Source organism: Capra hircus, chromosome 1, assembly GCF_001704415.2.
Source record: "Capra hircus breed San Clemente chromosome 1, ASM170441v1, whole genome shotgun sequence".
Classification (NCBI taxonomy): domain Eukaryota; kingdom Metazoa; phylum Chordata; class Mammalia; order Artiodactyla; family Bovidae; genus Capra; species Capra hircus.
Window position 1 is genome coordinate 97,499,822 of NC_030808.1, and position 27,558 is coordinate 97,527,379.

A 27,558-nucleotide genomic window follows, 5' to 3' on the forward strand; every position below is an offset into this window, starting at 1 on the left:
CCTGGGAGAAGCTGGAATGGCCGTTCCACTGTGCTATATAACTCTGGGTGTTCATTAAAAATTCATTCAAGGCTAAATCATATCACTGAACAATGAGTGTGAAGGCCCAGATCTGTGTGTCTGAGACAGGAGGCCATATCAGGGCCAGGTTCTTTATGTAGTGGTGTCTGTGTCAGACAGACAAGCGGAATGGGAGGTTTCCTTGGAGGCTTTTGTAAAGCTCTGTGCTTCTTCTGGGGGCTCGATTAGAATAATCAGCGGCCTTGGGAAATTCACACGGTTTTGGAGGGGCTGTGATCCATCATCATCCATCATACTTGTGCGCTGGGTGACTGAGGAGCCAAATACCAGGCTGGCGGGGTGGCCAGAGCCCCAGCTCTGCGTGGAGCTCCGGGTCTGGGGCAGTGCTCCAGGAAGGCAGGCAGTGGGAGGGGAGGTGGAGGCTGTAAGGGAACCAGCCCCACCGTCAGCCTGTGCTTGAAGGGTGGTGGTGGGGGGTGGGGCTCCTTTTCCTGCAGTCCCCACAAGCAGCCGTCTAGGAACAGGAAGTAACTGTGCTGCGCTTTGGGAGATTTGTAGATTGTTTGCTTTGGATTTCCTCAGCTTAATTTGTGTTTGACTGGGTTTGTTTGGAGTTTATTTCTAATTTATTTTGAGTTTGTGTTTGTTTGCAGGCTTTAACAATTTTGAAAAAGCTCTCCCGAGTGCTTGCTGTTTGACCTTCCTTCTGTGTGCATTTAAACTGTGGGAAGGATTGAGTTCTGTCATGTCAAAGAAGGAAAGATAGTGTTATGGAGTGTGTGTGTGTGTGTGTGTGTGTGTGTGAGAGAGAGAGAGAGAGAGAGAGAGAGAGAGAGAGAGAGAGAGAGAAAGAGAGAGAGAGAATGTGTGTTTTGGGGGGAGATAACCAATAAAACCCTCACTACATATTCCTTGTATCCCTTTGTTTTTTCAAACTCTTTCTAACCTAGGAAGAAATGTGGTTTTTGATTATTTTCAAAAAATGTTTCAAGACTCCAGGATTAGAAGAGTTCTGTATAGTTCTATAGAAAAGCATTTATTACAATATGATCTCAGAGCCAGTCTGCTAGAGAGTCCTGTCTAAGATTTGGGTGATCAATAGTGACAATTTGGTCCTTTAGACCCTAAGCAAAGTACTTTGGCAGCCAAGAATGTAAATTTTTACCGTTTTCCATTTTGACTTTTCTCAGGAAACTAGGGAGTCAAATCTAGGTGTATGTATACATTATTACCAATTATATATAGTATAACCATAAGTCCCAATTTTATGTTTATCAGTTAAGAAGATGTACTCAGAATTTGCCTTCTGTTTGAGGAGGTTAACTCTCAAAAATAAAAAAATAGAGAGCGAGAGAGATTCCTGTTTTAAAAAAATCTGTGTCTTAATCACTCAGGCTTGATGTAAATTAATATAGAACCCCTGCTATCTTGTTTTTATTTTACTTTGTATTATTCACTTTTGATGACCATCAAATCATAAACGCATGCCTTCCCTAAAAGAGATGTTTACTGCTGTTCTCTTTTGGATGGTGCAAATAAGTCTGTAAAACAAATAGATGTCTTCTAGTTCCTTCTTCCTTCTTTTATACTTATTAAAATGAAAATCCAAAGCAGAATGCCTAGAAGTATATTGCAATTTGACAGGATTTCCTTTGTGTGCCTATGAGAAAATATGACTAGTGAAAAAGGAAGTAGATATAGTATGTGCATGTGATGCTATTTTATTGGTATCTGTTGCACCCATTGCAATGAGACTCTTGGGATGTTGAGAAGAAACATCTAAATTAAAATAATCATAAAAAATGTCAAACAATAATAAATAAAACTCAACTTCCACCTTCTCTCCACCCTCTCCCACCCTCTCAACTTCCACCCTCTCTGTTTTCCCTTTTCTCTTTTCTTTCACTGGGAAAATACACAAGTAAATAATATCAAGAAGATTGGCCACTTTTGGGAAAGGAAGCACCTGGGCTCAGCTGGGCATGCACCCCCCCACCTGCTTCCCCCACCCCCCATGCCATATGCTTGGAGTTTTGGTGTCCTGGGTAGAGGGCAAGCAGAAAAGAGTACTGCGTAGAGAATGTAGACTTGCAAGATATCCTGTATATTCACTTACTGGGTTTTAAAAGTTTATCTTAGTAAATTAGATTTATTGAAATTATTTTTTCTTAAATGCCTCAAATGTGGGGGGCAAAATTACATCTAGGCTAAATTTTGTCTGATAAATTTGTCAAAACCAATGAGATAAGGAGTTGTTTGGAGCCTTTCCTGTGGAATTCCATCTCCAGCAACATTGAACCATTGTTCAAAGGGACTGTGTGTCTGGTAAACACCTTATGAAGCCAAGTATCTGAGTTAAGATGACCAGGATATATTGAACAACTTACAGTGCAGGAACTTAAGAGTGATCAATGTTTAAAAGCATAGCTACTAATTTGAAGGAATGAGGCTTGGTATGGTATCCACATTCCTTACGAGTCTATTGGACCTAGTGAAGCTATCTTAGAATGCCTTACGTGGTATTTTCTCTATTTGTACTTGCAAGAATGACATTTTTTTTTTTCTCCTGTCCTTATGTTGATGGTAGGCTCTTCATGAAATCTTCCATCAAGGGAAAAGCCCCTGGCTCTATAGTGCCTGGACTCTCTAGGTGCTCAGAGTTCCCTTGTTGCCTCCTGACTGCCCAGGGCTCCTAGTCCAATGTTTGGCAGCTCAGACTCTGTGTTCTCATCCCTAGAACGTGTGCTATTCCTCAGCATGGCAGATCCTACTGATCACTGATAAACTGACTCGCAATGTAGTATATTGGTTTATCAGGATTATTTTATGCACCTATTCCCAACTCCCTCACCAAATTCTCTCGATTTTCAAGTCTCCCTCTCTCTTTTTTCATCCCCCACTTTCACTGTCATTTTTTTTAACCCTTTATGGTTTTTCTCATGGATTTTTGAAATAGCTCCTGACTGATTCATCTGCCTTCTATGTCACCCCCCTTAAATATCTCCTGTTTTTTGAGTCAGAGTGATCACCTTCAAACACAGCTCTGATTTTTCCATTCTCCTCCCTGAGACTCTCCACTAGCGCCATATTCATATAGGAGAAACGTCAGACTCTAGGACATGGCATAGAAGTCTTTGGCTCTTTGGCTCTGGTTCATTGTTTCTTTTTTTCACCTATCTACCTTCTTTCGGAAGGAGATCAGCCCTGGGATTTCTTTGGAAGGAATGATGCTGAAGCTGAAACTCCAGTACTTTGGCCACCTCATGCAAAGAGTTGACTCATTGGAAAAGACTCTGATGCTGGGAGGGATTGGGGGCAGGAGGAAAAGGGGACGACCGAGGATGAGATGGCTGGATGGCATCATGGACTTGATGGACGTGAGTCTGAGCAAACTCTGGGAGCTGGTGTTGGACAGGGAGGCCTGGCGTGCTGCGGTTCATGGGGTCACAGAGTCGGACATGACTGAGCGACTGAACTGAACTGAACTGACTGACCTTCTTTCTCCCTATAAATCAGGCGATATTGAGAAACCCTTAGTCTCATGCTCATACTAAACTGGGCACACTTTAAAGATATGCTTCTTCTTTTTGGAAGGGTTTTTCTTCTTTTATCGTTTCTCTGGGAACTATCTTTACTCCTTCACACCCTACTTAGATGTCACCATCCCTGGGCAGCCTTTCCTAACTTTTCTCAGAATGGACTCCTTTCTCTTCTGCACTTTGTACGTAGTTTGTGGATTGTGGGTACTACATTTTATTCACACAGTTTCTTTCTCTCCTGGACTGTGGCTCTTTGAAGCCAGGAATAAGCTTAGTCATTTGGGGCTTCTAGAATGCAAACTCAGTGTCTGGGTGGCCTGTAGGAGATTTTTAAATGCCTTTTGAAAAGAACAAACTATCAATAATCAGGAGGGCTCTTGGAGCTGATTTTGCCTTAACCCAAAGGAATGATGATTAATTGGGGGAGGGTAGGCTTCAGGTATGACAGCAAGTTGGTCAGGAATATATTTTTGGGCTGGGGAACACAGCTTAAGACAGGCACAGTCTACCACATCCACAGGAACGGAGGGGAGGGAGTGTGAGCATCACGTGTTGTCTGGGGTTTGGCAGAGTGGAGACATCCATGCTGATGGTGCCCAGATCCCCGCACTTAACAGCAGACCCCATAGGTCATTAAAGGCGAGAGCCTATCTAGGAAGATTAGCTGGAGGAAGTGCTTTAGCCACGGAGCAAACAGGCGGTCACTTGATTAGAGCCTCAGACGTGGCATGGCACTGTGGTGTTGGATTTCCATCTGAACCATTACTCGGACATTTGAGATTGTGAGCTTCGGTTCTAACCTGACCTTGCATTTGATTTCTCAAATCCATGCATCAGAAATTGGCCTTCCTCACTTCTCTCAGACCACATTTACCAGGAATGAGTTCTGTATCCTATGTTTTTGAACATTTGAAAGGGATACTGAGCATTAACCCATATGGTGTTTGTTTAGGTGGGGAATCCTAAATAGCTTCTTGCACAGGGAGGGCACAGTAGCAAATATATCTTTACAGTAATGTGTTTTAAATCAAAAAGGCTCCATATTTTCCCTTGTGTTTGAATGTGACATTCTTGATCATTCCAGACCCACCTGTCTGAGAACACAGGAATCAAAAACAGGAGTCACTCTCAAATTTCACCTCTATTTAATCCATCACAGGAACATACTGGCTTTTCACTGTATATATAGAAAAAACCACACCAGGACATTTAAACAAAGTGACACAGATCATCAGCAGATCAACTGGGAATGACGGCTCAATCAAACAAATGTATGTTGAGAATTTCCACAGGGCAGCTCTCACGGCAGCCAAGCCAAATTTGTTTAGTATACATGAGTTGGCTGCTTAGGAACATTCGCTATGCTGTGTGCCAGATGATGACTTTTCTAGGTAAACATCCATTTAGCAGCATATACCCATCCATGAAAGTGTTGGGGTGATTTTGATCTATTCTCCCGGACTCCTGAAATTATGACTTCATTCCACTGGCAGCCAAGTACCAAATCCACACATGGACCATTTAGGATTAAAAAAAAAGGGGGGGATGGGGAAGCTATACACTTATTTCAAAATGTAATAGAACCATCCAAAAGGTAGGAGAAACTCCATAAAATTGACAGGCCATTTCACTTTTCTGACAAGTAATAAAGCAAGCCTCATTAAAATGGATGTCAAATTACAGGGCAGGGAAGCAGCAGGGAAAATACTTACCTTGTTCTTGGTATTTGAAATAGAATGTGGAGTATTAATCCTACCTCAGTCTAAACTTCCTTCTAAACTACCCTAAAAAGGAGACATTCCTTTTTAGGGTAGTGGGTTGGGGGCTCATTTATTAAACTGGAATTTCAGAATCAGATCCTATAAGTAAGAATACTTGGATTCTTCAGAAAAGGGCATTTTAAAATTTGTGCTATTAATTCTTACATTTGAGCAATTTCTTTATTTTTTAAAGGTGTCACTTAAAGAATAGAAGATTCTATTTAGCACACTCTTTAAGCTTAGAACAAGAGTCAACAGTTTATTTAAAAAACAGAGAAACAAAACTTTCCAGTAGAATTTTCAAACTGTGCTTACTTTCACTGGCTGTTGTGAAATTCTGCCTGTGCTCTGTAAAGGTCAGCTCAATGCTCTAATTTATTACCCTAAAATCTCTTTCTGATTCTTTTCAACTAGGGAATTCTCAACTTCAGATATTTTCAAACAGAAAGCTCGAGAATTCCCTTTTTGGATCAATTGCCTGAAATTTGTTGGAAAAGATCATTGTTTCCAAACTTTAATCTCCTCTAGAAGAGTACTCGGCAATTATCATTTGATGAGCAAGTATTGTGAACTGTCAATAGTCTAGAAATCCTCTAAAAACATCTCTTTTTCTGTGGTGGCAATGACTTTTGTGGATAATAGCTTCTTTAAAAAATCTGCTTAAGATTCAGAGCTAGGAGAGCTACAAAGTACAGCTTTTAAAAATGAAACTCCTCATAATTAGCATTTTCTAAAGTTGGTTCAATTTGAATCTGAGCATTGACTATATTCATAGCACTGGAGGAAGGTATAAAGATAATCTAAATGCAGCCCTTGTCTTCAAGTAGCTGAAAATCAAAATGGGGAAATAGACATGAAAGAAAACTAATTATAATAACACCAGGGTAAATGAGAGAATAATATATACTGAGGTACATTCTATATACCCTGGGAACCAAAAATGAAGATGCTTATTGTGGTTGGTGAGATGATGGATATGTAGATTGGAAACCCTTAGCAGATGAGACAACATCTAAACTGGATCTGAGAGATTTCAATATATAAATCTTAAATGCTGCCTCCTCCATGAAGCTCTCCCTACCTAAAATAGTCACCTATCCCCCACATTTCTGTTTCATTTTCTCCTCAGCAGCTAAGACTCTCTCATATTTTCCATCTGTGCTTTAGTTCCTTTCTCCCTCCGTTAGTCACTCAGTCATGTCTGACTCTGTGTGACCCCATGGACTATAGCCACCAGGCCCTTCTGTCCATGGAATTCTCCAGGCAGGAATACTGGAGTGGGTTGCCATGCCCTTCTCCAGAGGATCTTCCCTACCCAGGGATCAAACCCAGCTCTCCTGCATTGCAGGTGAATCCTTTACCCTCTGAGCCACTAGGGAAGGCCTTTCTCCCTCTACCTACCAGATTATAAGGTTCTTGAGATCAGGGGCATTGCTGATTTTGCTCACTGCTTGCTCTTGGAGTACGCTCCTAGAGTACACTCCACTAGAGAGCAGTGTGATGGAGAATGAGGGAAGCACATTCGAGAATAGAAGGTTGTCAGGGAAAACAGTGCAGAGAAACCAAATTCTATGGGGTTTTAGTGAACCCTTGATAGACTATTGTGACTAGATTATAAAATGTGTTAAAGGCATAAGAGGGGAAAATTGGTTATGAGCAATCATGAAAGAATTTTCCAAGGTCTCCAGAAAGCTGTGACCAATTTGTAAGAAAAAAACTGATGCGCTCTAGAATGAGTGTTCTTCTTGATACCCAGAATAAAATTTTATTGGGAGAAGGATACACCTTTAGTGGCATATACTCATCCAGGAAAGCAACTGTATTACATGTTCTTCAGTCCCAGTATCCAGGTTTTAAAATGGAATACAGGGAATTTTTATATTTTTAAAAATTTTTAATGAGCTCCCAAATGTGGGTAAATTGGAGGCCATTGTTAAATCCACAGAGAAAACATTGATGTGAGGGTACTTAGAGCTTTAGTGACTTGATCTTGGGACAGAATAATCTTAGGGATATGTTGTACACAAAGGTTTTCTTTAAATATAAATAAAAAATAAGAACAAAAACCTGCCATGTTCCCACATGCATTTTACACAGTCATAAGAATACTGTTTATCAAAGCAGCTCCCAGGTACTGGGATGAACCAGAGGCTTTCAAAGTGTTGATTGATCACTCTTTGCTAGCAGTCCACTAGGCTTACACAGCCACTCCAAAGTCAACAGCCTGGAAGAAAATGATACAAGATTTGGAACAAAGGCTGGAATGTTAGGTTAGCAACTGCTTTATGTTGCAGTAAATATGTCAATTAATATTCATACATGTTTAGAGGCATGATCTGGTAAGAGTACAGAATCAACTGCATATGACTCTTCCATTTTCTACCCCAAAGGAATCCTGGCTACTCCTTACTTTTGCATAATAGAACTTTGAAAGAACTCTGGCTGGGTTTGCCTGTGTTCCTACTGCTGGACTTCTTAAAAGTCCTGGGAATGTTATCAGGGTAGTGTGATATATGTACAGCCTGAGAGTACTTGTCTCCTTCTTCATTCACCAGCTGAGACTTAAGAGGTGTTTTTGGATGTTCACCAATTACACCATAGTAATGGAAGAACAAGAAAATTCTTCGTGTTCTCTTATTGAATTCTTTGATCTGTCAAGGCACAGGTTCTTTTTGAAGCGTTGAAATGAATATTTGTAGGAGAAATTGAACTGTCCTACCCAAAAGATAGGGAGAGAGATAAATTAACCCCATGACTTTGGTGGGAGGATTTCTGCAGTAAATAAGGTACCATGCTCCCTGTCTTCATCACCTTATAGTCAAAAGGGATTTTGGTGGTGGTGTGCTTTCATAGGTAGTGCAGTGGTAAAGAATCTGCTTGCCAAGGCAAGAGGCATGGGAGATGTGGGTTTGATCTTCCTGGGTCAGGAAGACCCCTGGAGGAGGAAATGGTAACCCGCTCCAGTATCCTTGCCTGGGAAATCTCACGGGCAGAGGAGCCTGGCGAGCTACAGTCCCTAGGGTTGCAGAGTTGGACACGACCGAGCGACTGAGCACGCACATAGGCATGTGCTTTCATAGCCCTTGCTACTTGGGCACACTTGAATTTGGGGTGTGCCAACTGCCCGATCCTCCTATGGCTTACCACATGTTTATGCGAGTTTTTTCCTTATTTTTCATGTGTTTTGACGTAATGTGAATAATGCTGTTTTGGGAGAATTTACAATATACCTCTTTTCCATCTAGAAGAAAGAAAGTCTGCTCATCTGGCTTTTCTTTAGCTAAGTATTTTCATTTGACTTTTGAAGCCAGCTAAACTTTGAAGAAAAATGCAGACATACCCTATTGTTTGAAATGGTGTAGAGATTTAGGAGGGTTAATTTAAAACCTCACAAATCCTTTGCACTATGCAAATTAGTGACCTGTAACCTTTTTTTTCCCAGGTGACTTATTTTGACTTAACTATGTCCAAATAAATGTGTTTATTTGGGAGAGCTCAATGCTACCAAAAACTGACATGCTAAGCATCTCCTGTGGCTCATAATATGTATGAGAGATGTGGACCACCCTCTGTTTTCTCATTATGCCAAATAATGGAAAGTGGAAATCACTCTAATCCTTTCTTCTGTGTCTGCTGTACCTCTGCAAATATGATAAACTCAATCCAATTAAAAGTCATTACCTCTCCAAGGCTCAGCCACAGTCTATAACGTTCTGTTTCACAATCCTCTCAATTATCTGTCTTCATCACAGGTGGAATGTTTATAGCCATCTTCCACTTCAGTTTTCTCTTAACAAAGAGGAAAATCACTTTTAAGTGTTGATTTTTGTAGTTTTGGTTTTCTGTACCATACACTTGATTCTATTCAATGCAGCTTTATATTATACAAGTTAATTCTTCCTGGTCATTTGTCTTATCTCTCTGACTAGACTGTGAGTTCTTTGAAATCAGCAATTTAACTTTATTCTTTTTTGTGATGCCCCCATGGTGCTTTGCATATAAAAGTCTTATTGACTAAATGATTAACAGTTTGCGATATGTGTTGGATCATAGTTGCTAAGATTTAATAGTAGTGATGAGCATTAAAAAGTTGAATGGCATATATATAGTAATATAACAACAATAGCAACAAAAGCAACACAAATAAAAACAGCACAAGGCTTGTTAAGTTATTATATAATCATTTCTTATGTTTCAGGAATCTCTCCTGCCCCTCAATGGATTTTCTTAACATCATATACTTCTGATAGAATGAAAACTTCTCCAGTTTTTCCTCTCAAGCAGTCATAGTTTATGTAGGCTTACATGGGCTGATCCACAATATATTTGACTCGGGATCCACAATATATTTGACTCGGCAAGCATATTGAATGTTTAGATGAGTAAACTGATAATTTTCTGGCTTATCCAGCTCTGAGATTCTACAATGCTATGAAAAATGGATATTTCAATCAATTATTTCATCACCTAAGCAACATGATGCCAAAAGATTTTATTTAGCTTAACTTTATTTAATAGCTCAAATATTAACTATACTCAATAGCTATAACCTATTTAAAAGCAGTTTGTTAAAAAAGATTCATCAGAATAAATCCATAAAATGATCAGCAGGAGCATAAAACAAATCACTAAATTTTGCTTATTCAGGAGAATTATATTAATACCTAGATCTAAGTAAGAGTAATTTTATATATTTTTTAAAGAAATAGGCAGCACAGTATTATATATATATACTATAAAATATGAAGTTACAAATATTTGGTTTTTGGTATTCCTTTTTTTGTGAAGCACCTTGATGAATAAATAGAATATTTGTTTTTTTTTTTTACCATATAAATGCAGCTCTCAAAATTTATTTTTCTGCTTTTGCTTTTGTTTAAGTTTCTTTGACCATCATAGGCATATATGGATATTATTTGGGAAAGGACCATCATCGGTTGAGTGGTGTGGGACACCAGAATATCTAGTCCTGCCATTTTTTCTGACAAACATTGCTTTAGATTGGAGGCTTCAGAGTAATCTGGCCAGTCATCCCTCTATACAGCACTGTTCTGAGGTCAGCCAGAACTATCTCTGGTCTGTTTGGCACAACTTTCAATTCAAACTGGAAGATAATGTTGTGGTTTGGGCCGTTTATAGGCTGGTGGGAGTTTTACTGGCATCACAGCAGTCCCACCTGGCTTACAGGAGAACTTTTAGTTTCTTTTTTCAGTGAAGTAGACCAAGCAGAAGTACATTTTTTACTAGTTACTGACAGGGAAACCATCCACTTCTCCATGTGGTTTTCTCTTGGCTTATTTTGTAATGAAAATGTGGGCAAGGCTGTATTAGAACCTGTTGGTTTCATCATTTTATGAGTTATTTAGAAGGTGTGAGACTATATCATGCCTTTCTTTTTGAAACTTACATTACTGTGAAGAACTTGGTGCACCTCAGAAATGCATGTAAACGACAACTGCATTTCCACCAAGAATGGAAATAAGAGGTTTATTCTTGCCTGTTATATTTTTAAATTGAGGTTTAATTTGTCATTATATTAGCTGGAGAAGGGAATGGCAGTCCAGTCCAGTAACTTGCCTGGAGAATCCCATGGACAGAGGAGCCTGGTGGGCCACAGTCCATGGGGTCGCAAGGAGTCGGACACAACTGAGCAACTAGCACTGTTATATTAGTTTCAGGTGTGCTTATTTGATATTTACATGTAATGCAAAATAATCATCACAATAAGTCTAGTTAACATTGTCACCATACATAATTATAAATTCTTTTTTTTTTTGTAATGAGGACTTTTAAGATTTACTCTTAGCAACTTTCAAGAATGAAATACAGTATTATTAACTATAGTAATAGGGCTTCCCTGATGGCTCAGATGGTAAAGAATCTGTCTGAAATGCAGGAGACCCAGGTTTGATTCCTGGGTCAGGAAGATCCCCTGGAGAAGGGATGGTAACCCATTCCAGTATTTTTGCCTGGAGAATTCCATGGACAGAGGAGCCTGGCAGGCTATAGTCCATGGGGTTACAGAGTTAAACATGACTGAGGTGCTAACACACACACATTATTAACTATGCTATTATTAACTAGTCACCATGCTGTACATTGCATCACCATGATTTATTTATTTTATAACCAGAAATTTGTACCTTAGACTCCCTTCACCCAGTTCATCGACTTCTGTAGATTGGCCCAGAAGTAGTTACTTATATTCAACTCTTTTACAGTCATCATTCTTCATAATCTCCTTTTAGATCTTATTTTACCACATAGTCATATACCTGTTACCATCTTTGTCTTTATTACTCAACTCTAGGTTTCTTGAGGGCAGAAATTTGATCTTATTCAAGTCTATACATAGCCATAGCAACTTGCACAGTCCTAGGAACAGCATGGTGTCAAATCATTGTTTTGGAATGGGTAAATGACTAAAGTCTGAGAAGCAGCATCTTGGGCAAAGAATATCACCCCTACACTTCAATTATCTAATTCTTCTCCTTATGCTAGAAAAAAGTTTTAATCTGGGCACTTTTGTAGTCTATCACAAAATTTCAATTGGAATGTGCAGTTGAAGCAGTCACACACAACTGGTAAAGTCTGGGACATCTGTTTAATCCTTCACTGTCATAGTTTGGAACCCACCAAAGATTTTGAAAGTCAAATGTATATTTATTCCACAGAGGAAACTTTATCAACCAGTACAAAAGTTTACTGGCACTAGCTGGTGATATAATGGGTAGTTTAAATCCTGCTAACTGCAAATAATTTTTCAACAGTGTTTATGATTGTGGTAGAGTTTAGTGAGGCAGAAGTACAGATAACATAAATATTTCAACAAAAGCCGATTGTACTGGAGCCATAAATAAATTAGACCCAGTTTGTAAATAAATTTAGTTTTTGCCAACAAACATTTATAATCCTCTCTTGCTGCAAATGATAATTTATATAGAAGAGGTCCTGAATGCCTTTCTTTAAAAGTCAGTTCTCATTAGGAGGCAGTGCCTGGTGCCCGTCAAGTGTCTTAGACTGTGTGACTCAATTAGACATGAAGGATACTGTACAGACCACCTAATGCTACTAGTTATTGTACATGTTTATAATGACAATTTCCAGAGATCATACATAGCTTGGGAGTCTATGAAGTTGTCATATTATATCATTCCCTTAAATACGTAGCTTGTGTTACCACTTAACAATGTTGAAATTACCCCCTCTCAAATCATAAGTGCTATTTAGTGTATGTATACACTTACGCATGACACAGCTGTTCATATTTTCCCTGAAAACATTTTTTTATTAACGTGTATAATGTTTTCTCAAATTAAAAAAAAAAAAAAACCTTCACGTTTTTCAATGACATTCCGTCCATCCCCACGGTTTTGAATGATTTTACGTTTAATATGATGTAGTGTTGCGAAACTCAATATGGGGGCCTTTAGAGTTTGAAATGGGGGCAGAAAATTGCACTTCTTGGAACCATCTAAACTTATTTTACACCAAAGATGCTGTATTTGCAGTGGGACCAGAGTCCATGCTGAAATCAGCTGAATCAAGGAACTTTCCCCACAGAATCACTTTAAGATCAGAAGTCATTCTTGTCTTTGTTACCAAGCCTTGTGAGAACAAGGATCATTGTTCATTTTCACATAAAGCCTAATTTTGAAACCAACTAAATTTAATTTTGGGGGTACTCTCTGCTCTTTGTCAAACTCAGAGTGTGGTTAGGTTAGGCTTCTATTGCTGGTTCACGTTCCTTTTTATCGGCAAGCCACTGCTACAACTCCCTCTTCTGCCAGACAAGCATAATTATTTTCTTTTCTTTATGTAGGATTCCTGGATATAAGAAAGCTCTTCTGTTTTGTAGCAACAGGGAAGGTTCTGCATCAAGTTAGCTGTGAGAATGAATTTGAACTTACATTCATTTCCACTGTTTATTCAATTCTCCGGTACACCTATCTTTGTTTATTATATGGCAGAAAGTGGAGGGCAATCTCATTTACTTTTTGATCTTCATCTTTGCAGGGGTTGTTTCGAATATTTTCAGCCAGTTTATATTAGAATTTAGTCTCCTTGCTTCAAAATACATTCCCCACCTTCTTCCTTTAACTTGTAGCTCCTGAGTTTTGGTCTCTCCTTCGGAGGCAAGAAGGATCTCTGCCAAAAGCCACCAAGCCACACTTAGGTAATTATAATAAACAAGTTGGGGCTCTCATTTCACATGCAGAGCTGAATGAAGCAGAGCTGTGGTCAAAGAGATCCCAGTTGCTCCTCTGCTAGCAATGGCACATTAATGCGCTCTCATGCTCCCCTCCCCCACTCCAACACTTTTTTTTCTTCTTTTAAAGGAAGTAAATCAGGTCACTCTTTAGCATGTGAAGGGCTGTAGCTTTCTTCTGAAACCACCATCAACAACATAAACAAATTAGAGGTAGTAAACCACACATTCTGCCCACACATAAACCACAGTCCTCACCAGAGGGCAGTCTACTTAATGTGAGAATAACAGCCCAGTTTTATAAGCCTCTACTGGGAATAAATTCCAGTTTCACTGGTTAGAACAAAGTTGGGCAACCAGAGTGTAGGCTCTCCTAGGTTACATCTTGGGAAAGACCGAAGTGGAGAGACCAGGAAATATATTTTATAAGCTTCTGGTACACCAAACTTGGACCATTCTTTGGTTTTCATTATGTAGAACTCGGACTGCTTGAGTGGAATGGACCTGGGGCTGAACTTGTCCAATGTGCTTATTTTATGGAAGGGGAATCAGAGACCCCTCAAAAGCTACGACTCTCAGCGCTCAAGGTTACTCTGGGCAGGGAAGACATATTGCTGAATCCAGACCTCCACATTTGGGCATGTACCATTCCTGCTTTTCCTGAGTGCAAATGGCATAGTTTACAACTGCCAACTTGACCCATACAGGAGTTATAAAATATTCCCTATACCTTCCTGATGCTGATACGCTTCCTTTCCTGACAATGGTGAGTCCTCAACTAATGTGTCCAGCCCTAAACTAATGTGTTCCGTCATCAGTAAATTCCTGCCTGTGATAGTCTTTTCTTAAATACCTGTTTAAACAGTAATTTAGATAAGAGTGTCCCATTTGTGTGCAACAGGAAATGCCTGCCTTCTTTTAGATATGCTGGCAAATAATTACTGTAGATATGGCTTGAATACTGAAAGGCTGTACTCTGGTCATTTCAGACTGCCTGAGAGCAACCACCCAGTCTGCTGCAACATAATTTCAGGGCATTTCTATTTTACTCTAAATGAATCTGAAGGAAAATCACTTTGGGGATATAAAAAGCTTAGGAGAAAAGCCATCAGGTCAAAGGTTGCTTAAAGACTCTTAAAAATTTGTCTTACTAGAAGGGAGTCACGGCACAAAGTTATAACGTAAGAGAAACCATATCTGATATGTGATAAGTCTGTTCTTACCTGGTCATTCCAGTGGGTATTGGAGATCCTGTCTCCCTTAACAACAGAATGAGCCAAACATTAACCAGCTCGTGTTTTTCCTTGAAGTAGTACCCATACAGCTTTAATGTCTTTATTTTAGCTGTTTTAGATCTGTAAGTAGATACCAGAGGGTTTCTTTATTGGTGCCTCAACTGTGAATTTTCTGGCAATTTCTTTCCATAACCCATTTTAAAAAGCTTAGTTTCATCTCTGATGAGGAACTTTTGGAAGCGGTCAAACTCATTTCGTAAGAACTTAGAAGCTGCTAGTTAACTTCACAAAACATACTTCTTTAGTGAAATGTCTGTGAAATTTTGAGAAGAGTGGAGAAACTCTTAACCAGAGTTAAAACTCCAGGATAAGTGAGAGGTATGCCACAATCCAATGAAGAAGACAAATGTTTGTTCACTGATTTGGTCCTTTACTTTCAACCCCTGTGGTTTTTTTGCCATCTTCCTTGCTTGCCTCCCAACACTCTTTAATACTTTTAGGGTCTTTTTGACAGCACATACATAAAATATTTTTAGAAAACACTGGAGGAAAAAATTCCACAAGGAAGAAATGGAATACCCTGGTACAAGGAAGTCGCAAATACTAAACGTGCAAGGAAGTTAGAAGGAAATTAAAAAAAATTCCATGTGCCCAGCCATGTTGATACATTATTTCACAATAAGTAGTGCTCTCTGGAGACACGGATTCTTCAAATGCAGTCCAGTGTTAACAGATTCCGCAATGTCTACTTGTTACTCCTCTTTGGAGGCAGCACATTCTAAAGACCAGTTCCGTCAGCAGCCTCCATCCTATTCATGCTTGCTAGGTCGCTTCAGTCGTGTCTGACTCTTTAAGACACTATGGACTGTAGCCTGTCTGGCTCCTCTGTCCATGGGATTCTCCAGGCAAGCATACTGGAGTGGGTTGCCATGCCCGCCTCCAGGAGATCCTCCTGACCCAGGGATCCAACCCACCTCTCTTGCTGGGATCTTTACCAATAGCGCCACCTGGGAAGCCTATGAGATGCTTCGATTTTCCCAGCCTATACCTCTGCCCCTTACTACGGTCCTTCACAGCTAGTTTGAGTCAGTTTTCTGGAAATTCGTTTCCCTCACTTTTACTAGTTTCCTTTCTTCCTTTCGTTGGGATCTTAAATTTCATTATCTTGGGGCCATTCTCACAGACTATCCTGCTGGCCGGTGCACAGCCTCCTCCTTTGTTCTGTTTGTGCATCTGGCATGACTTGGGCTCCACCCTTTCCCCAAGCCGAGCGCATGGTGATTGGTTGCGTCGCTGGTGCAGAAGAGCTGGCTCCCAGGTCCTCCGCTTCCTCGCCAACAGGCCTGGGTCACCGCTCTGGAATTGTCCTAACAAGGGAAGAAGAGCATGTCCGGTTTGAATTTTGGAAGGAAATTGATGTCTTCCCCCTCCCCTCTCCGCCCCTCCATTAGCAGGCACCGACTCATGGACTCGTGTTCATGCGCTCACGTCCTACCAGGAGGTCCCTGGTGGGGCTTGAGGTTTGGCAGCGCCTGCCTTGCTCGCGGAGCTGGGCACGCATCCGCCGCTTGCAGCCACGTGTAATCCTTCCTGTCTGCTGGCCACTTGGGCACAAAGTCCCAGCGCTCGGGCCCACCCTCTTCTTTAGTAGCAATTAACCTTTACTACAGAGCTTCCTTTGAAGTTTGCTCATGTTTTTATTACAAAACTGCAATGAGGAACATAATGGGGGGAAATGTCTAAATTTCGGAGTTACCTAATCTGTTCAATTCCCTTGCTGGTCTCCTCCTGGCAGTTGTTTCATGTAGTTATGATCTCAACCAGTCTGCCTGAGATTTCAAACCATGTTTCTGTCTCAGCCTATTTTTAAGATTAGTGAGCTATTACACACATGCGCACTACAAACGCACACTGATGTGTCTATTATACGCTTAAGTGTGTACGGCTGAATATATAGAACTTGTTCCTTGTTTAATGTCTAGGGAAATATTTTTAATTCAGAGACAAGCTAGGTATACGTGCTTTTAATATTAACTTTAAACTCTTGTTGCTAAATATTTTCTCTCAATGGACTTAGGTGAAGAAGAGTGGAAAATTATTTATGTTAGTATCACTAATGATAATGCTGAGTGATAAGTATTATGACGGGTACTGAATGCTATTAACGGTGAAATTCTGGATTTTGAATGGCATCTGCCCAGAAGATTTGCAGTTAAGCTAGGCAGAGGGGCCAAGTGAAACAAATGGTGAGTTATATAAAACCCACAAAAGAGACGGCATTTTAGGCCAGCCTTGCAAATAAGAACCAAAGAATTATGAGTGAAATGGCATTTTTTTTTTTCCTAGACTGCCGTTCACAGGAGCTCAAATAAATGAAATCATTTTTCTCTGCTTTTCACTCAGCAGTAAATCACTGGTAATCTAAGGTTGGTAGAAAAGCAACTGTGAAGCTCAAAGAAAATACAAGAGAATCTTTTTCTTTTTTTCCTTAGGATGGGTAAGGACTTTCTAAGAAAAATGTAAAAATCACAAAGGAAAAATAGATTTCATTCCGAACAAGTTAAAAATTTTGTACAACACAAGCTCCATTAAAAAACCAAATGATAAGTGATCTACTGGGGATAGTAGCAAAAAGCTATATCAAAGGGCTCATTTCTTTATCATTAGTAAGACAGACCAATAAAAGCCCAGTTTCAACTGGACAGAAACAATGAGTAATTTGCAAAAGGGGAAATAGGAATGACAAAATATTTAGTCTTAGTAATCACTGAGATGTGAATTAAAGCAACAATAGATATACAGTCTTTTCTGTTGTATTAATAAATTTTAAAAACAAGACATAATAATAAATACCAGTATGATGGTTTGGAGTATAAATTGGTATCCAGCTCTGAGAAGCAATCTGTCAATACTCAGCTTTCTTTTAGGAATATAACCTAAATAGGGTGAACATAAATATTTATATGAAAAAAATGTTTATTTTAGTGGTATTTATGGTATCAGAAATTTAGAAGCAAGATAAATAAATACTATGAAAATAGTTCATTTATTATGGGTTTATATTATGGAGTATAATACAGCAATTAAAATATAGTTTAATGTTTTTAAAACCATAAGGAAGTGTTCATAATATCAAGTGAGAAAAGTGAAAAAACAAGCTATTCACATATTAGGGCTACAATTTTGAAAAAGCAAACATACTTTAAAACATATCTTTAAAGGAAAAAAAAGCAAGTTGCCTAAGAGTTAAAGGGAGGACTGGATTTGAACAGCTGGGTTCTAGTCTCAGCTAACTTTGGACATACTGGTTAGCATCCCTGGGTATCAGGTTGCACATTTGCAAAATGGAAGATTATCCTTCTCATCTGTAGTTTCCTCCCTGGATTGTGAGAGAATATAGATACATCTACAGAGGTTATTATTATCAGTATTATTTCTGCAATTTCATCTTTGTAGATTCTGATATGTTTTTAAAATGCAACTCTCCTCAGGTGGAAACCTTGGTTAGTTATTCCAAGTCATAGAAATAAATATAATCCAATACAAATGTAGCCTTGGTCTCCAGGGATATTAGAACATTTAAAATTGAATTGAAGAATTTGATTTCCAAGAGCATTTCCCAAGTCATTTGCCTCAAATCCAACAATAAACTTATCTTTCTGTCCTTTTTCGGTTAATGACACACTTAAAGGATGCAAGAAGCAAATTCCAGTAGCAGGCAGTTCAGATCCAAGAAATTACAAGGGTTATTTATCTTTATGGGAGCACTGATGTATATAGCACTTCTTACCTGATACTTACCTATTGTAAATGTACACAATCTGTCAATCTGATATCTGAGCAATTCTTTAATTAACTGTAGTTACAGCTCAGGAAAAAGATTTACCAATTTTTCCTCAATAACACACATTTAATGGAGATATGATAATTGAGGTAGTTTGTCATTTAGATGAAAGGTTTTAGCGGCGTTTTGGATAGTTCTTGAGTAAGGTACCTGGAGACATTAGTTGATAAACTGCATATGTTGTTAAAAATTTCTTAATGCTAGATGACCCTGAAATATTGTTGCATGTTTTGATACGTAAAACTCAGCAGTTTTATATTTCCATTTTTTTGTCATCACAGCCCTTTTTATATTTAATTCCAGTGATACAGGATTAACAGTGGCTTGAAAACAAATTGCCTGGCTTTGCACATACATTTAATGCCTATGTGTGGATGAATAACACCATGTCTTTCTCTTGGATTTGCTTGACCTATATAAGTTGTTCTTTAATTGGAATTATTTTGCTATTGTAAGCAGAATTGCATTCAGGTTTTAAATTCAAATTCTTCTGTGCAGCAGCCTGGGCATGCATGTGTATTTTGTCTCCACAGGAATTGAAATCCAAACTCACTAGTTTAAAAATTATGCATTGGTAAAGTTTGTGGGTAACTCAAAGGTCATGGGATCAGCAATGGTTGTGGGGGGGACCAGATGAGTTTACCTCTATCCCTTTTAAAGGTTTGGAATTACTTTGATGGAACTGACAATATGACTAGTTTAACCCTTTCAGGAAATAGGGGAGATTTTACTGACCATTAATGGATAATTACTGGAGGAAATAGTTCTATTCATTTGGATGCATTTTTGTGTCCTGCTGCTTAAGTCTGTAGGTTACACAATGTCTTCCAGTTTTTAGCACTTCTTGAAAAAACCAAAATCTTCACAATGGATGATAAATCCCTTTAAGAATCTCTAACTACATTTGCAGTAGTTAAATGTTAGCATTCTAGAGAGATGTTTTTGTATGTTTTTAGTTGTATAAAGAGTGTTGGTGAACTTTTGGCTCTTAGGTTGAAGTGCAAAATCTCCCTAAAGAATAAAATTAATAGACTTTATCAAGGGTGTTGGAACCCTGAAGTATATTTCTCTGATAGTATTTCTTTGGGGCGTTATAAAAATTGTTTATTTTGATGTTGGATTTAGAGAAAAGTTTCTAATCTGTAATGTTCCATTTTTGTGGGTTTAAAGGTGCTTTCCAGGATCAAAGTAATTTCCAATATTTAATAGAAAAATATTGATTTGTTTTAATAGTCAATGAAATTATATGTTAGGTTAATTATCTCCTTAACAAGTATTTTAAAAGCACCTTTATGAAGATCACTTGGAGAATTCCTAAGAAGTATGAGTTTTGAGGCTTCCCTTTAAGAGTCTATTTCCTAGTTTGGAATAAAAGATTATTCTTATTAAGCTCTAAATAGCAATATGCAGCATTATTTGATCATCAGACTGAGGAAGGAAATTGTGTAAGAACTCACAAGAAGGGAGAAACTTATGTTAAATGGGATGGCAAGGAGATAAGTTGGGAGTTGACATAGAGAATGACTAGAAGTTGGATGGGCAAAGGGGAAGAGAGAGAGAAACAGAGGAAATGCTTACTGAGCCCAGAAGCTAGAGATAAGTTTATTCTGGCCTGGGGACTCCTACTGAGGAGTGTTGAGATTAAAGGAGGAAGAATGGGTTCAGATGAGAGAGGTTCTGTTCCAAGCCTATTTCACTTGTGGACATTGGGAATTACTGGAGGCTACTGCACAGAAAAGTTGATATACCAGGAAGATAAATTCAGCAGCATTGTACAGGCTCCGTGTGAAAGGACCAGAAAGATGTTAGAGGTCTAGAGACCCATTTAGAGGACTGTTAAAAAATTTAGGAATGAAAACATGGATTGAAAGAATGGGGTGAAGGTAAAAATCTTACAAGAAGAATGGACAGCATTTAATGACTGAATAGATTGAGGATGAAGGAGACAAAATATCCATGTTATTTTAAAACCTTGAACATGGATAATTTGAGGGAAAATATTATTTTTAATAGAAATGGGGAAATGGGAGGACACTTGATTTGAAGGTAGATGATAATATGCAAGATTTTAGATATGCTGAACTTGAATGATATTGAGCTTGTTATGTTGAGTTCAGATGTCTCATAGAAATAAGGTTGGGTCCTGATTTGATGCTTAGTTTAAATGGCATTATCTCATTTGACTCAAGAACCAAGCACTTCATTAGAAAGCTACTTTTGCATGTACAATCACTTTGCACTTCACAAAACTTTAAGAGGAGTCATACTTGATGGACAATTTTTAATAGGTGTTATAGTTAATTAAATTCCATAACGACTCAAAGAAGGCATTGGGAGTAGAACTCAGATATTCTACCTTCTAGCTCAATAAAGTATCTTGGAAGATTTTAATAATTCATAGAACTGTAAGGTTGATGGGATCTAGTGTCATCTAGTCTAGTCATTACTTTAAAGCTACAGTTTCTCCAAATCAACCCTAATTCACGGTTATCTAGGCTATATTAGAACCCCCGTGCTGGGGAACTTTAGGTGACCCATTTAACTTTGGATGGCTCTGATTGAAATATGTCTTTTTGAAATTTTAAGCCCTTTTTTCTTAGTTCCCGCATTGAATATCTACAAATTGAACAAATTAGGTATGACTCACAGTCTGTAATCCTAGTAGAAACATGTGTTTATTTTCTTTAAGGTAACAAATCCCCTTCAACTGGTGGGAAATGCATACTTAGTTATTATTCTTTATGCTTCCTCCATTCCAAAGGTGCAGAAAGATCTTAAGGCTGACATGGTGTGGTCATTTACTTCAGCATGGGGCTGTACTGCTCCAGGCAGCCCTTGGAGTTCCAGGGCTGAGGGTGCAAACTCCTAGTTACTCTCTTCTGCTCTCCTCTCAAAGATGGTCTTGCCATCTCCTCCAGGCAAGACTTCTGCTCCATGCAGAGTCCCTCTGATCTCTACTTTTCTCAGTCTGAGGAAACTCACTCTCTTTTTTGGTACACCCCATGACACCATCTTCTCTTTGTTCCCTCTGGGAAATTCACCTAATTTCTTCAATGATTTTAGCTTTTATAAATGTCCAGAGGAAGCACTGGCATCAAATAACTTTAACTCTCTGTTCTGCGTAAGCTACTGAGGCAAAGAAATACCACAGGCTCAACGGTGTGTTTGAAATGGGAAAGGAAAAATAGAGAAAGAACAAACATAAATTAACCTTTCAATAAATAATCCTGCCATATGAACTTAAGCCTTGTGGCTCACGGAAGCCTTTGGACTCTCTTATGACTCTGCAATTTAGTCCAAGATGCCTCTGCATGATATAACTTTCTAAGACATTGTATAATGCTATCAGCTCCCAATTTGGGATGGTTTGCAGAGTTGTAGTTACACATATGTTTACTCTTAATCTCTACTTTATTCATAATAATAATTAAATTGCTGATTGTTTCCCAGCTGGATAATAGATTGAGCTGGCCCATGAGAGTACTGACAGTTAAAGATTAGCTCATTTGATTTATGGATTCAACAGAGATAAACCAAAGAGGAAATAATCCCTTCCCCCTCCTTCATCTGTGAATAGCAGAGGTTTTAATGCAGGCATATTTTAACAGTGGTCTTTCCTTTTTTTTTTTTTTTTTTAAAGAGCAACAGCATTATAAGGTGAATATTGAGATGTGGAATTCTGTCTCTTTTATATTAGTAGAAATTTATAAATTTTTTATTTATTCACAGATAATGAGTGTGTATATGGCAGCTACCCTGAAATTCCTTTGGAAGAAATGCCAGATGCAGATGGAGTAGCCGGCGCTCTGTCCCTCAGTATTCAAGAGCCATGCTCTCCAGCCACATCCAGTGAAGCGTTCACTCCGAAGGAGGGCTCTCCTTACAAAGCCCCCATCTACATCCCCGATGATATCCCCATTCCTGCTGAGTTTGAACTTCGAGAGTCAAATATGCCTGGAGCAGGCCTTGGAATATGGACCAAAAGGAAAATTGAAGCAGGTGAAAAGTTTGGGCCTTATGTGGGAGAGCAGAGGTCAAACCTGAAAGACCCTAGTTATGGATGGGAGGTAAGAAAATCTTTTGAGTTAATACATGTTTGTATATTAAGATGTATAAAGAAGAGATTACTTTTCAAAATGCCCATAATATAAGCAAATTCCATTTGTTGCAAAGTATCTTCAGATAGAGTTTTAAGGATGAACCTCTCTTACAATTTTCACTGCTTTATAGAAACAAAGTATTGCTTGAAAGTATGGCATGATAGAAAGGAACCCAGCTAATGAATGGTCAGAGGATAGTATCTTGAAAACGTATTAAAGGATATACAGGTATAGTTTTTAAATTAATATTTGGAAACATTAAACGCGGCCATCCCTAAGGTATGCGGCATAAGCAAACAGAATAGTCATATGGCATGTTTATTGTATTTTGTCTTTACTTTTTTGGCAAGTGGGCCTGGAAGATTGGAGGAAACATTTGCTTTCTGCATCTGGTAGCTTTGAGTTAATTTGGTTTTACTTTCATTCTACATGTTTATTTTGCTCTGTATTCTAATATATTTTCCCCCTCTTTTGGTCATCCCGATTTGATTATACATGTCTCCAGAATATGTGTACTGTACTGAATCTTGTGATGGTTATTTATATTCAGATTGATTTAATGAGTAATTCATGTATAAACATGGCAGCAAAAAGCAATATGAAAATCAGTTGCTAGTTTCAGCCATTCTTTTTTAGAGAACTCATCTGGAAATATGTAAGAAAGGGAAGTTATGTTCTTATTACAAAATCTAAATTAATTTTATTTTGATAAGGACAGGTGAACTAGTTATTCTCTTGAGTTTATAATTTTTGTACAAAATTAGTGTATATATATATAGACACATGTATATGTATATATATTTCCCACTTATGTTTATAACTTGAAAATTTTTGTGGTTATATTACAGCATCATATTTTCTGGAATAGCTGACCTATATCTGAAAAACTTGTAGGTAATTTCTATATGGACAAGAAAGTGTTTTTTGGAGATATGATTGACCTCTGGTTTTATAGTTTCAGTTTGATAGAAGTCGGATAAACTAGATTTATTTTAGTATGTTCTCTTAATATTTATGATCATTAATGGAATATCTGGTTAGCTTTTAAAATAGAAATAAATATGCAGTGCCTTCAGGACTTAATTTCAAATTTTGTCCCTTTGCTTTATCTGTGTCCCCTTGTGAAATCTGCTCAAAATGCCATAATAAAAACAATTCTTATTCAAATTCTGAAATGCTAAAAGTTAAGATCCAGATTTGACATAATTTTAACTGAGAAATCCTTCCTTAGTTTTGCTCTTGACCACAGCTCTGGTAACATGGTTAGCTACACTACTAGACGTGTCTATTGATAAGAGATTTTTAAAAAATCACTGTAGCATTAACTGATATGTGAGTTGAATACGTTTTAAACCAAATGCGTACAAACTTTACGTCATTATCGTTCACCTTAAAATAATGGCTATAAACATTCCACTAATAAGTAACTCATTAACTCATTAAACTTTTATTACAAATCTCTAGAGTTAAACAACAAGTGCAGTACTGCTGGAGATTTTCCAGAGGCTTGGAATAAAACAAGACTTAATAATGAAATCATTTTGAAATTCCAGGGTTGGTAAATGCAGGTCTGTGCCTCTCTAAACAGGATACCTGTGGATTTGGGGATGAACCTGGTGATTCTGCATTTAGAGGAAATGTAAAAATAATTAATTTTTTTCTCCTTGGAGTAAAATGTCTTCTGCACATACATGGGCAAGTGCTTACCCTGAGAAATGTGGAATAATTTTTTTCATTATGTCAAAATTGAGTTGTTTTGTTGCTTGGAATTCAAGATAATTTTATAACAAGTTCATGACTGTTTGCTACACACATCAACCATTTCCTCTCTGTCCATCAAGAATTCAGTTGATGGTCAATTTGGTGGTTTTCTTCACCACTTTAATGGTTTCCCTTGTGTTTATTTTTAAAAAATAATTTTATTTATTTATTTTTGGCTGTGTTGGGTCTTCGTCGCTGCACAGGTTTTTCTCTTATTGTGGCGAGCGGGGTTGCTGTCTAGTTGTGGTGCCCTAGTGGGCTTCTCCGGAGAAGGCAATGGCACCCCACTCTAGTACTCTTGCCTGGATAATCCCATGGACGGAGGAGCCTGGTGGGCTGCAGTCCATGGGGTTGCTAAGAGTCGGACACGACTGAGCAACTTCACTTTCACTTTTCACTTGCATGCACTGGAGAAGGAAATGGTAATCCACTCCAGTGTTCTTCCCTGGAGAATCCCAGGGACGGGGGAGCCTGGTGGGCTGCCGTCTATGGGGTCGCACAGAGTCGGACATGACTGAAGTGACTTAGCAGCAGCAGCAGCAGCAGCAGCAGCTGGGGGCTTCTCACTGCAGTGGCTCTCTTGTTGCAGAGCACAGACTCTGGAGTGTCTGGGCTTCAGTAGTTGTGGAACATGGGCTCAGTAGTTGTGGCTGTGGGCTCTAGAGCACAGGCTCAGTAGCTGTGGGTTGGTAAATGCAGGTCTGTGCCTCTTTAAACAGGATACCTGTGGATTTGGGGATGAACCTGGTGATAGTTCTGCATTTAGAGGAAATGTAAAAATAATTAGTCGCTTAGTTGCTTCATGGCATCTGAGATCTTTCCCGACCAGGGCTGGAATCCCCGTCTCCTGCATTGGCAGGCAGATTCTTACACGCTAAGCCATCAGGGAAACCCTGTCCTTGCTTTTGAGAGTGTGGATTGTCTGTTCTAGATGTATTGTGAACCAAGCAAGAGCAAGGGCTTTTTTAAAAAAATTTTGGTGTAATTTTGGCAAAATTGTTATCCACAGAGGAATAGCTGGGTTCTTGACTTTAGTATTTTCTTTGTTGTTTTTAATCTTACCCTGCTTAATACAAAATCCAATCATGATAAACAAAGGCACTTGCACAAAACTTCTGACCTACTCACATGTGCTCTTTTAAATCATTCTTTGTCATATTTGCCCTCAACTATAGCTGATTTCCCTCCTGTTTGGTTGGACAGATAGTTGTGATTAACCAGTGTGGCTTCTTTTTCTGATATTGTTTCATTTTTAAAAATGATGAATTGAAGGAGAAAATAACCTCTTAGGCCAAAAAGAATAAACATGAATGGAGGAAATCCAGATTCATCCAGCAGTTATTCAGTGCTACTGTCCATCAGATTCTGTACTAAATGTTTGCTTGAGAGAATCCCAGCCTATCAAAACTGAACAAGCCATTCATATCTCTAGTACTACCCTTGCTCTTTTCTGCCTATAAAATTCCCCTCCCTGTGCATTTCCTGTTTAATAAATTGGACTACCATCTGTCCACCTGCTCAAGCTAAAAACTGGATCATCTTTGACTCTACTGTCTCCCACACCAACCTTATCTGATTTATAGTTCCTCTGTTCTTTCAAAGCCTCCATTCTTTGCACACACTGGTCTCCATACCTGGGAATCTCCTTTTCCTTCCTGTTCCTAGCAAGTTTATATCCATTCCCCAAGTTCTCTTCCATGTCATCATCCTTGATCCTCTTATTAACAATTTGAAGTGAAGCCGCTCAGTTGTGTTCAACTCTTTGCCACCCCATGGACTGTAGCCTACAAGGCTTCTCTGTCCATGAAATTTTCCAGGCAAGAGTACTGGAGTAGGTTGCCATTTCCTTCTGCAGGGGATCTTCCCCACCCGGGGATTGAACCCGGGTCTCCCCCATTGCAGGCAGACGCTTTACCGTCTGAGCTACCAGGGAAACCCAAGTAACAATTTAGTACTGCTTAAATATTTTCTCACCATCAGGTCAGTTCAGTTCAGTCTCTCAGTCATGTCCGACTCTTTGTGACCCCATGAATTGCAGCACGCCAGGCCTCCCTGTCCATACTAAAGAACATAGAGCATTGTGCAGCATCCAAATTGTTTGCCTAGTTTCCCTAACAGAGCAATATTTCCATGAGAGCTGGCATAGCTGTTTCCTCTAAGTGCAATGTCTTGATGGTGTCCTATCTGTGGTGCCTGTGATGTTGTCCAACGCTAAGTATATTATTCAAAATAGTCAGGATTAGTCAACTCAGGCTGCTACAAATAATATACTATAGACTGGGTAGTTGAAATAACAGAAATTTATTTTCTTGCTGTTCTGGAGATTAGAAATGTGAGATCAAAATTTCAGCTGATTTTGTTCCTGGTGAGGACTCTCTTCCTGGCTAGCAGATATTGTCTTTTTGCTATGTTTTCACTTGGCCATTCCTAAGTGCATGAACATGCATATACACCCACAGAGAGAGAGAGAAGGAGAGAGAAAAGGGTGGTGGTTGATACACTCTGGTGTCCTTTCTTCTTTTAAGAACACTAATCCTATTGTATCAGGACCCCACCCTATGATCTCACTGAACTTTCAGTTCAGTTCAGTTCAGTTCAGTCGCTCAGTCGTGTCTGACTCTTTGCAGCCCCATGAATTGCAGCACGCCAGGCCTCCCTGTCCATCACCAACTCCCGGAGTTCACTCAGACTCAACGTCCATCGAGTCAGTGATGCCATCCAGCCATCTCATCCTCTGTCGTCCCCTCCTCCTCCTGCCCCCAATCCCTCCCAGCATGAGAGTCAACTCTTCACATGAGGTAGCCAAACTCCAAACTTTGGAGTTTCAGCTTTAGCATCATTCCTTCCAAAGAACACCCAGGGCTGATCTCCTTTAGAACGGACTGGTTGGATCTCCTTGCAGTCCAAGGGACTCTAAACAGCCTTCTCCAACACCACTGAACTTTATCTCTTAAAAGCTTCTCAGGTGGCATTAGTGGTAAATAACTTGCCTGCCAGTGCTAAGAGACACAAGTGACTTCCCTGGGTTGGGAAGATCCCCTGGAGGAGGCATGCAATTCATTCTAGTATTCTTGTCTGGAGAATCCCAT

General features: G+C 39.0%; 1 protein-coding gene across 5 annotated transcripts in view; it reads left to right on the top strand.

The window, feature by feature from the left end:
* The window catches only part of MECOM (MDS1 and EVI1 complex locus), a 627,797-nt gene that overhangs the window by 277,879 nt on the left and 322,360 nt on the right, over positions 1-27,558 (top strand). For all 5 annotated transcript variants that reach the window (XM_005675344.3, XM_013964721.2, XM_005675347.3 and 2 more), the window contains exon 2: positions 22,338-22,675. In XM_005675344.3, coding sequence (XP_005675401.1) covers positions 22,338-22,675 — 338 coding nt within the window. The remainder of the gene's footprint in view (positions 1-22,337; positions 22,676-27,558) is intronic.